The following is a 12,061-nucleotide window of genomic DNA, read 5'->3' as shown; positions in this document are numbered from 1 at the left end:
CCCAGCTCTGCAACACCATGTCTTTAGCGCTCACACATCTAGCAATATTTTTTCTGTTTGCTGATGCACAATTTGGGACTGAGTTGAGGCTCTTTTTCACTTGTGATTTGAATCAAGTGCAGTTTACAGCCTTCCCTTTTTGCAATGCTCCCATCTACTGCTTTTCATCCTCAGAGCCTGTGTATACAAACAGAAAATACTTTGCTGCTTTACTTTTGTAGTTTCTAGTTTTCTTTCATTGTAGACTTCCATCTCCCATACAGGTTTAGTACTGCTTGGAAGTGTGAGCCCCTCTGAATACTTTTAGATCTTAAAGAGAAGCTCTTGTGAATATAAAGTATGGTCCAGGCTAGAGCTTTGCCAGTTTATGGTACCTGACTATTTAATCTGCATTAAATTTTACTGTAGTTACAATTTGTGCTGTCAGTGTAAAATATTCTGGTTTTTAATTAGCACCTTTTAAAATTGGAACTTGATTGGATTGAGTTTTAGGTCATGTCCATAATGTTCACCATATAAGAAGTCAACAAATACAAACAGCTAGTGCAGCATTGTTTCTAATGTCAGTGCAGTTTCCTCTGTTTTAAATGTAAGAAATACTGGCCTATGTGAGATAATTTATATCGGTTATGATCGTTAAATGTTATCATTCTTTTGCAGCAGAAGCTACTGTTACAGAAGCGCTTTGGCTGTCAGCGAAGAGTAAGGTTTCTTAAACCAGATGTTCTTCTACTTATGGGAAAAGAAAATTTGCTTAGCTTTGTTGAATCTCTTTGTGCAGTCACAGGGGCCAAAAATGCCCTTCTGGAGAGGAAAGTGTGTTACAGAATGATAAGTCTAAGGCATAACAGTGTTTTTCTGTGCTGTGTGTGGGAAAAGGTGTATGTTCTTGTATTTGTCAGCTGGGCATGTCTAGCTGTGGTAGAAGCATGTAATAAAATCATATTAATCCTGTTTCATATCAGCAGGACTTTTAAAATAATTAAATTGGGCTGCACAGTATACAAATGTGCTAAAGTGACTTAGTGATGCAAAGCGTGCTTTAACAGCATGCTTCACTGTTACTGGTCACTATGGTGCCCAGAAGCAGATTTTCTAGTGCAGCACCAGGCAAACAAGGTTACAGCTTCTTCCAGACCTGCATTCACACTGTACGTGTGTCCAAAAGTATTTGCCTCATCATAACCCAGAGGTACAGGGAGGCTGAATAGGGGCACCGAAGGTATGCCCTGTAGGCCACTTTACTTTCAGGAGCAAGAGTGTTGTCCTTGCTACTCTTCCACATATCTAGGTAGACTGGTGAAGGGTAAGGTATTTTAGGAGGTATTTTTAATTACCTGTGAGAGTCTCTGTTTCTTAGGTTCTGCTTAGACAAATTTTTAGAGATGCACTTGAAATTTTGCCTCAGCAAGAGCTGATGGACTGTAGTACTCTGGGATTTCTCAAGATTTTTTTTTTTTGTAACACATGGCTAAAGAGGGAGGGAGTCTCAAGGGCTCCATTTGCTAGTGTGAAGCCTGCCTCCTTTCTCATTCAGGGTCACATAACTTCCCTCCAGCATTTGCAGGAACTACTCACAAGGAAAAGTGATACTAGGACAAGACCATATTATTTTTAGCTTTCAGTCATCTCCTTCTGTCTTCTTTTTTCTCTCTACTGAAAAAATGAAAAGCACTGCCAAACATGGACCTTTTCCTGAGCTCAGCAAGTCCCGAGAGGCTTGGATCTGGCCTCGAGTGCCTCCCCATGTTTTGCAGATAGCCATCGCAGGCTCTGGTGGTTGTCTTTTACCATGCTTCAGAGGTTGGGAAACTCTGTAGCAGACCAGAAGAAGATTTTACAGTGTGTGTTTACTGGAGAATATTTTAAAGGAAGTACCAATACTTCTCTAACTGCTTGAGTGCATGCACTCCCATCAGTGGCAATGACACCGGCTCTAATTACAAGCAAGGAAAGCGAAAGGAGGTTTGAATCTGGTTCAGGAAGCCTTCAGTTTTCTGAGAGATTCAGCTAGGCTTGAAGTTGCAGCTCATGTCCCATCTCTTTATGTCAAGATATGACAGACGCATGTAATAAAAGCATATTCATCCGGTTTCACATCAGCAGGACTTATAAAATAATTAGGCTGGGCTGCACAATGTGCAAACGTAAACTAAAAATATTAAACTAATTCAGACTGAGCTCTTACTTCAAGGGCATAAAAGAGCACTAAAGTTATTGAGGGAAAATCACATTTGTTCCTTTTCATACCAAGGACTTCAAGTCCGTAGGATGTCAAGTGATGAGATGAATGTTGTCTTTCTGCCAACTAACTATGTTTTAAGTGGCAGTTGAGAAGATAGAGGGTTTTTTACTTCCCGATGACTAAATTCAAGGTTTACTTACAGTGACAAAACTCCCAACATAATTATATTGTAGCTGCTAAAATCAGTCTGGATTTCTTTCATGATAAATGGCAAGCAGGAAGAGTATGACCCGTGCTCTTCCCCATCCCAGGCCTCAAGACACAATGAACCCCAGCTGGTGTGGTGGCTGGCGAGCATTGGTGTTGCATTAGATGCTGGTGTTGCATTAGAAAACGGTGAATCCAAACTGCAGCAAATTGCTTTTTTCTTTTCAGAAAATCAGACTTAATGTCAGGAGACTTTTCTCATTGTTTTTAAGTCCCTGTGATGTTTAGTTTGGTCCCAAAAACTTCCCTTCAGCTGGATGGCAAGGCAAACATAATGACCTTGGCTGATCAGGGCGCTGAGCGGAGAAGCCTTGCATGCTCTGCTTGCTTGGCACAGCAAGCTAAAGTATGCCGTGCTCCTGGTGTAGCTTCCCTTCCTCTCCCGCTGTTCCTTCTGACTCCTTGAAACACCAATATTAAAGTAAAATCACTTTCCTGGTCTTCCTGATATTCTTCCCTGAGTACATCCATGCATGATCACTCCTTCCTTTGAGAGAGGACGTCTACCTGCTTATGACCCCCTCTGGCACATGTCCTGTCGCACCTGAGGACCTGTATCACGGGTGAGAAGGTGCAGTATACATGTGGGGAGAGCAGCAGACCAGTGCCACCAGACCACTGGAGGACAAGGAGCACAAGTTTGGGATGAGAGCTACACAGGAGGCGTTTGGCTTGGTTGTATGAAGTCTTTAATGGTGCATCCCAGGTCTCAGCCCAACAATAAGCGCCTCTCTCCCTCAGCCTTTCTGCCGTGCATTCCCTTTCTTGGCTGCCTCGACAGGAAGAAAATCGGAAAAGCTTCCAAAAAGTGCTGTGGTGTGTTTCAGATTACTAAGGTTAGGTGCTAGGCGTTTTGATTGCCTAGCATTTTAATGTAGCATTGCATCTCAGAGAGTTACGATGGGATAAACTAGGGAGTATATAATTCGTTTATGCAGCAGGCCTGGTTTTTAGGCCTTACTTTCATATTGCAATTTCAGACCTTGCCGATGCAGCAAGTGCCTGCTTATGCAAGCAGCTGCCTGCCTGGTGCACACTGCTGGTGTACGTGGGGGTAATTTGGGGTGCAAAACTCCTCTCACCAGGAGGTGCTGATAAGGCTTGGTTTGCCTTTACGATGCTGTCTGACTTTTTGGCCTCTGAAAAAATCCTTAAGGGTTTTGTAAGTAAATCTCTTGGGTTTGTGCAAATAGGAGCTAGATGAGAGGAGAGGCTGGGGCTGCCCTGTGCTGGACACAAGCCAGTTCCAGCCGGCTCCAACAGCCTTTTGGTTTTCACGGGGGGAATTGCTGTAGGGGAAGCTGTGGACACATCCTCGTCAAACCTTTGACTGAACTGGGATCAGGAAATCTGGGATTAGGAAAATTATGTCAAAATTTCCAAAACACTAAATCACCTGAGAGCAGTTTTCCATTGAAAGCCAGGGGGAACATTTATTAGCAATTAGGTCATTTAAAAACCTGACCCTGATATAACACACAAATTCTGTGCCTATGGAGTAAAAAAGCAGGAGCACTTCCCAGCTCCTGGGTGCAGATGTGTACCCCAGCTTATCGCTGTGCTGAGATCTGGGATGTACCCTGCTTTTTCACCCCACTCCAGCCTCCCTCTGCCTTGATTTACATGGGAAAGCATGGGGCAAGTAGAAATTGGGGCAGCACTACCAGCAGCCCCGTGATTGCGTGACTGAGGGGTGAGCAGTTGACAGTATGGCGTGAGGTACACCTGCTTCACAGAATAGATGGATCCTTTAGGAGTAAATAAATTTATTTTTTTGTTGTTTCACTGATGGGGCCGGATGTGTTATTACTCTCTTTGTATGATGCCAAGCTTTGCCAGTGCAGGAGCGCCGTGCTGGGGATGCTTTGCTAGTGTAATACTCTAGTATAACTGTCTCGCTACGATTTCACTAATGTAGATATGGCCCAAAAAAGGGTCATTAATAGGAACATATTTTTAAGTTTTGAACAGGCCGGTATTTGCAGGAACCCATCAGATCCACCCCAGTCTCTTCAAAGCATAGACTGTTAAACTATTCATACTGATTTGTAGCAGATCTAAAAGCCCCAGAGAAATGTTTAGGTACTGGAAAAAAGCACGTTTTGCAAATGTGCACGTATCTAGGTCAGTTGGCCCAGTTACTGTCCTGGACAAAATCACGAACAAGACCATAAGTAGTAAGCATTAAAGGATAATGTGTAATAAATGCCAGGCAGTGAAGTGGTATGAAAAATACATCTTGACAAGAAAATGTTCTTTATTGGCAGGATCACAACTTCGGCTGGTAAAGGTTACTGAGTTCTTGTCACAAAATTCTCCTAGTCACATAAAATATTCTGATTTAAACATGTGTCTATCCAGAAATCAGTGGTGGCTTTAATAAGTAGATTGAAACCTGCTTAGCTGAGAAGTCCAAAAGGGCAGTTGTAACTGCTTAGCTGTGATCCAGCAGGGATATTTCTACTGGAATTTGCTTGTAGTCCGGCTCTACTCAGTACCCTTTTTCCCATTTACATAGGCTGTAAGAAACAAAATTATTATGACAAAAGGCAAGTCCAACAGAGCCCACTTTTTTTATAATCGTGTCTAAATTCAACCTGTATATTTATGATCTAGGCCTCATCTGTGTCTTGATCTGCCAGCTGTGCTTGTTGTTTAATCCCTGTTAGCTGGGCTGCAGTGCCCCCTTGCCCAGGTTTTTAACTCTCTGGAGGCAAAGAGCAGCTTGTTTTCTGAGTTAAGCTTGAATACACAATATTTAATATACTGAGCAATGAGTCACAGCTGAGTGGGACTTCAGTTACCGTTTCGTGGTAGAAATTGGAACTTCACTGCATAAATGCTCTTTTTCTTTTTTGCCTGAAAGCCGAATGGCAAGAGTGGCGAGGAGCTGTGGCTTCCTGGGAGCAGAGCAGCACTTGGTTTGACTCCAGAGTTGGCGGGAGATTGTAATAGTAGCACCACCGCCCTGCTGAACTTGGAGCCTGACTCCCAGTGGCATGTCCTCTGCTCAGGGAAACAGCGGTGAAAACTGCTGATGGTGGGTTCTTACTGATGCCCCAGACACAAAACTGCTGATGGTGGGTTCCTGCTGATGCTCCAGACACTGGCTTGAAGCTGTTCTTGCGTCCCAGTTCTGATCACGGACAGAAGGTAGCCTGGGTCCTAATTTGCATAACAGCAGCCCACCAATAAACTTGGCTGAACCAAAGACTGACATTAAAACCTAAATGGTGGAGTACAAAGGGTCAGCTATTGATTTTTTTTTTTTTTTTTTTTTTCCAGATCACCTTCAACACTTATTGTTATCATAATTCACTTTTTTTGCACAGGGTATTAGTAAGCTCTCTGAAGTCTTTCTTACATGTATGCAATAAACTTTCTGGAACAAGATTTTCTACTCTAGTAGTAAGATGTTATAAAGACAGAAGTTGTTTTTAGAGGTGAGACCACATTCTCATCCTTACACGCTACTTTTAAGTGCAGTTCCTTTTTGGGTGAGAAACTGCTGTATTAAAATTACAGTACTATTTTTGTATCATTCTGTTTTCTTACAGAAAAGCCTCCAGGAAGGGATGACTTAGGCCACTAGGGGTTAAATTATTACCTGGATAAAAAACATCGTTTTGATTAGTGGTCATCTAATTGATTCTTGGTTGTAAAACTAAGAATCTGTAAAAAAGACAGTTACTAAGCAATTTATCTGTTCAAGAGTTATTGGAGACTGCTCTCCCTCTCACCATTATTTTTCTTCCAGCAGATTTTTAAAAGCATCACCAATGAAGATTCAATCCAGGGACAAGGAAGTCGGAGACTGATAAGTTTTTCATTGTCAGGTAAGTCAGTGCTGATGTGAAAGTTTTAAGCCCAGAGGGAAACTGAAGTTACTAAAACCTTTCATGTACATGTGTATATATATATGTATGTACATATATATATATTTATGCATGGGGTTTTGCCTGTCACTCTAGAAGTGACACTGAGACAGAGAACTAATATCTATGATTATTGCTCTCTTCCTTCAATGACTGTTACATGCTGAAGTGTCTTGTTCAAGTAGAGTTTTGGGGCCACGTTAGGTTTTCCTGTTCACGATTAAATGTGGTGCTATATATGGAGGTCAGGGAAAGCAGGGAAAGGCATGCGCTTTACTTACAGAGCAAAATGTGATTTGTGGTAGTCCTCTGTTTCTTGGAGAGCACGTTCCACAGTCTTGGTCTGGACCTGAGGCAGATCCATGCGCCATGGTGCACAAGCTTGTCTGTATTGCTCAACAGTGACTCTCAGATTTCTTGAGCCAGAAGACTGCTCTCACTCCTCTAAATTTTCTGAAGAATGTTCAGCCTCATTATTTGGCACGCCACTGCAGGTTTTAAAAGCTTAATATGGTTCCATGAAGCAGCTACAAACCATTTGATCTGGCTTTGGTAAAAATAGTCTGTAAATCACTTCCATAGAAAAAGTCAGTTTGTCAAAAGAGAGTAGTTGTGAGCAAGGTTCTCATTTTGGAGTTTTATGCTTGCTACTTGATTTCCATGTTTTTTAGTTCCTGGAAGACAAAGAGAAAGATACTGAACTTGACTTGGAAATTCTTTGAGGAAGTAGTACAGAGAAAAAAGAGTTATCCTAGTTCAAACTTTTTACAAGTGTAGGCCTTTCTGTATAAAGTCCTACACTTGGACAAGCATCGCATTATATAATTGGTTTGGCTGTATGATTTATTTCAAGCTTCCCTCTAAGTTGTGTTAAAGGCAACTAGGACTTCCATATCTCTTTAATATTAAGCATGCAAGTCAGTGCTTTTCCAAATTAGGTGGCCAGTGTGGTTCTTGAGAGGTTATATATGCTATACGGCACGTTAGACTGACATTAGATAGGGCTCTTTTAACACATCACTTATTTTTGCTGGGTTGGACACTGGGCACCCACCCAGTCACATTAATTTGATAAAACCACCGGTTTAGCTCAACAGAAATAAAGAAGTAGAGTTAATATTTTTTAGTGTTCTTAAATAATCTTACACCAAAAATGTTGCCCAGAATTAGTAACATTTTTTCATTCTCTCAGATTCTTTGGTCTAGTAGACCAAGAGATGTCAAGAGTAATAATTTGTGAGACTGCTAAATAATGTTGTCTCAGTGGGCCCTTTTATAAACTAAACTATCTAATTTACAGCTTGATTCAAAGTATACGAAGACCATACCATGTAGTACATTTGGGATATCTTATTCTAGTGGTTCACAAGCAATTAATTTACATTTATATCACATCCATATTAACAGCATCATCACAGCCAGGTATTTAAAAGGCTTTGAGCTCACAATTATTTTATCAAAAATCTTTGATATCAAAATAGCTCAATTTCAGTCTTTCTGAAATTAACAGATTAACACATCACAAGAATTTATTTATTACCTTCTTATTTAGTCAACAACAACAACAAAATGTTGTTGTCTCTCTCAAAGTAAAATAATTGCTATTCCGATATTTGTTATGCTAGCTAATAAAATGCAAATCAAGCCAGGCCTTCCAGAGGCATCACAAGGAACTGGGATTCCTTTCCGTTTGCACTACTATCTCAGCAATAGTAGTCTGCACTACTATCTCAGCAATAATATTGTCACGAGTCCTTTCAGCTCATACAGACTTCTCCTTTTCAGTATCTATATTTTGGTATACTGTCACCTTCGGTGTCATTACTTAAAAGTTAGGTTTCCAAATTATGGTTGATTTAGTTGCAATTATTAAAAAAAAAAAGTGTAACACTGTTAGTCTGACTGGGGACCATTGCGTTAGGCACTGCACCAACACAGAGCCATTGTGCCCTAAGCAGTTTATCATCTAAAGAATGCAAGAAGAGCTATACCTTACACCATATCAATTTTTAAAAATAAAAAATTATTAGAATAGGAGGGAAAAATCTTGAAGTAGGCCAAATCGCTAGAAATGCTGAACAACATCAGTCCATTTCAGATGACTTGTATTGCATGCTCTACTGCCTAGACACTCCAGTGAGACCCTATGTTAAAATGAAGTGTGCAGAAACAGTTTCTTTCTAAAACTTGGTGACAAAGTGCTTTATTTCTGTAGTTTTATTGAGTATTTGCTTGGACAAAATCCAACTGGTTTCACTGGAAGTTTTACCTGAGAAAAGATTTCTGGATTGAATAAAAATGTCAGAAAAAGAAAAAAGTATAAACTGGTGCTTCAGAGCAAAAGGAAATCGCTAGCTTCTTGAGAATAGAAATAGCTGAGAGTTTGCATTATGTCAGCAAGGGTTTGTTTTCTTTGTTTTTGCTTCTTTGGAGACTGGAAGTTGGTCCTGTGAAAGGTTAGTTCAGATTAATAGGTTCATTAGCAACACTGATCTCAAAGAAGATAATTTCCCATGATTAAGCTTCTTAATGGTTTATATGATTACCGTATTATTATAGCTTTCACTATTTAAAATACCAAAAGAAATATTGTAAGCCTAATTTAGCTAGATTAAATACAGTCTTTAAGGAAAGCTATGCAGCCAGTTTGTATGTACTTTCCGTCATGACTTTTCTGCTGTTACCACTGAATGTCACACTTCTGATAAGGCGGCTGAAAGTGTCAGAGCTCTCTCGCATGAAGTACAGAAAGAAGAAATGTGCTAAGCCTCCCAAGACATACCAGCCACTTCACTGAAGGTTCATGGTTTAGCAGCAGTATAACGCATTTGCTGAAAGCAACTTGAAACCATTCTGTTGGCTGGTATATTTAGAAAGAGTTATCATGAGGTTTGCATGATATGCCTCCTAGCTATATGTTGCATCAAATAACTTTTTTCAAGCTTTAGTATTTTGTATATCTCATGTGTATGCAACACGCTTTATTTGCAATTGTTCTTGTGGAACAAATGACCAGAAGATCTAAATATTTCCCAAACATTCAGGCATTTATCCTCATCACACCTCTCTGAGAAGTGTTGTTAGTTATTTTTGTGTGGCTTTCAGACCAGACATTCAGGTAACATCAGTTGTCAGTTTATGGAAGTCAGAGTATAAATCACAACTGAAAATAGTATTAGGTCCACTAAGGGTCATTTTGACAACAGTAGTTACCATGAAATGCTTGATCAGAACGCAGATATACCATACGCTTTATCTTCCAACCTTTTTTTGAAATTCTAGTGACTGACTTTATAACAGGAGTTCTACCCACTAAATTTAGTTTGTTTAATATTGCTATAAACCTGCCTCCTCTTCTGCGCTCCCCAACTCAAGCTAACTTGCCCAGATGTATTCTTTTTAAACCTGAGTTACTAATCCCTTGACTTCTTCTTACCTGTCAGAGCTTGCACGAAGGTGAGGTGACTTTCTACCACCTCTAGTACACCTGTGCCTACAAAGTACTGCAGTGCTCTAGACTAACACATTTAAAGGCCTCAAAGGGCTTTGAATTCAACTACTCCATTATCCTGTATAACACAGGCCACTTTGCTCCATGGTGTGGAGCTTTGTGTGAGTTTGGCTCAGACATATCTTACAGACAGGCGTGTAGTCTGGATCTGAGGATACCAAGAGATGGTACTTTGCTCCAGTGTTTAATCGCTTGCACTGATAAAAACTCCCCCTCACTCTGTCAAGCTGTTCACATTAGCTGTTCAGACTTTTTCTGTGTTTTCCTTCTTGATGAAGACAATTTAAAAAGTAGCCTGTCTTTTAGCCATTTTTGAATAATTAATTTCTCCACTCCTTTTCATTTATTAATAGACCTATTTTCTTCCTGATCCCTCTGCTGCCCCTTCCTTACACAAATGAGAATCCCTTTCATTTTCCCTTGTAGCATTTCCAGCTAGAAAAATTATTTTCTCCTCTTTTCCACTGTCTTTAATATTTTGCCTGGGAGCCTCATGTGACAGAAATGTTTTGACTTATCTGCTCCACTTAGTCTTTTTTTTTTTAAACTCAGATCTTTAAACACCTCCTTGTGCAACTACACCAGACAATTCTTTCTTACATTCTTTTTTAAAAGGAAAATTGAGTCTGTCTATAGATCTGTAGATTTCTGAGAGCAGAAAGAACCACTTTAATTATCTGATTTAACCTCTTGCATACCACCAGTTGCAGAACCTCATTCAGTAGCTGATCGAGTCAGTAATCTATTGTACATTATGTAGTATCTTTCTCAATTCCCCTGCATTGGTTTGCTGTGTTGGATTTTAAGACTTCCTATCACTGCACATTACTGTTTGATTTCTAAAATTCCTTAATAGTTGCTTCTTGAAATCTAATACCAGATGCAATACTTCTGTGAATCTGTGCTCACTTTCCTTAGATTAAATTTTAGTATCATGTACCACTGCATGAACCAAATTGGCATTTCCAAGCCAATGCAATATTGCTATGCTCTTACTGTTGAAAGTTTATTGCTTTAAAAGCCCATAGCTGAGAAGCAGTACCTATGTGCCTCCTGTTGAATCCTGAGCAAGGGAGTTTTGTTGTTCCTTCCTTTGAAGCCACCACTATGTCTTAGGTAGCTCAGCTCAGTATTTGAACTGCTACACTCTAAGATAGGTCCTACTTGCTCTGATCAAGCTCTGCAAAGTGCAGTGTACAAAAGAAACACTGATGTATTAGCACCCTGGCAATTTCCTTACCTCATTGGTAGTCAACCCAGATACCAGTCCTGTTAAAGTACATTTATTCAGTGTCAGTACCCAAGTTCACAGCTCTTTGGGAATTTACAAAGGAAAACTAAAGGGAAATGTTGGAGTTGTCTATTGACATCCTAATGTCCATGAAGATGGTTTATTGTGCCTTGATACATGAACTATCAAGATCTCAGTAAGATGACAGTATTTTTACTTTCTGCCATTAATGAGCAGATCATAGAGAGAATACATTCCATTTTGGTATTCGTCAAGCTAAATCACAATCTAAATTGACTGTGGTCTTTCCAGTGACCCTTTGGTCTTTCCAGTGTCCTGGTAACTTTGCAGTAGAACCATAGACTCACAGAATGGTTTGGGTTGGAAGGAACCTTAAAGATCATCTAGTTCCAACCCCGCTGTGATGGGCAGGGACACCTTCCACTAGATCAGGTTGCTCAAAGCCTCCTCCAACCTGGCCTTGAACACATCCAGGGAGGGGGCATCCACAGCTGCTCTGGGCAACCTGTTCCAGTGTCTCACCACCCTCACAGTAAAGAATTTTTTCCTAGTATCTAATCTAAATCTACCCTCTTCTGTTTAAAACTGTTACCCCTCATTAGTTACGCTTTTAGGTATGTTCTGGGCAAGTTTGGTCTAACTCAAGATGTCTTCATCTTCTCAGAGGGTCAGATGACTCATAAGGAATATGTATCATTTCCTGGTTCTGAAAACACATGGCCAGTACACTAAATAGTAAAAATGTGAATTCAGTGAGTTGACCATAGAATTGCTGGGGCTTAATTATCTCTCCCACAAGTGTCAATATAGCTAGCTGCAAGTCATCTATTGAAATCAGTTGGATGGTGCTTGGAAACATGAAGGACATTAAGTACTTGCTGTCCTTTGTTGGAAGGAATTTGCCAACTGTATGAGATCATGAATATCGGTTTCTCAAAACTAGTAGCTCTGCTACTCATTGGTCTTTGACC

The 12,061-nt window shown here is 40.2% G+C and overlaps 1 protein-coding gene across 6 annotated transcripts in view; it reads left to right on the top strand.

The window, feature by feature from the left end:
• The window catches only part of HECW1 (HECT, C2 and WW domain containing E3 ubiquitin protein ligase 1), a 271,082-nt gene that overhangs the window by 158,878 nt on the left and 100,143 nt on the right, over positions 1-12,061 (top strand). For 4 of the 6 annotated variants that reach the window (XR_012041074.1, XM_072853420.1, XM_072853423.1 and 1 more), the window contains one exon: positions 6,210-6,288. Coding sequence is in view for 5 of the 6 variants with exons in the window: in XM_072853420.1 (XP_072709521.1) it covers positions 6,210-6,288 (79 nt within the window). In the remaining variant the exon portion in view is untranslated. The remainder of the gene's footprint in view (positions 1-6,209; positions 6,289-12,061) is intronic. The other 2 variants (XM_072853421.1, XM_072853425.1) reach the window with 1 other exon arrangement.

This window comes from Ciconia boyciana, chromosome 2 (genome assembly GCF_034638445.1).
Source record: "Ciconia boyciana chromosome 2, ASM3463844v1, whole genome shotgun sequence".
Lineage (NCBI taxonomy): Eukaryota > Metazoa > Chordata > Aves > Ciconiiformes > Ciconiidae > Ciconia > Ciconia boyciana.
The sequence above is the reverse complement of the archived record's forward strand: the minus strand, read 5'-3'. Positions and strand labels throughout refer to the sequence as shown.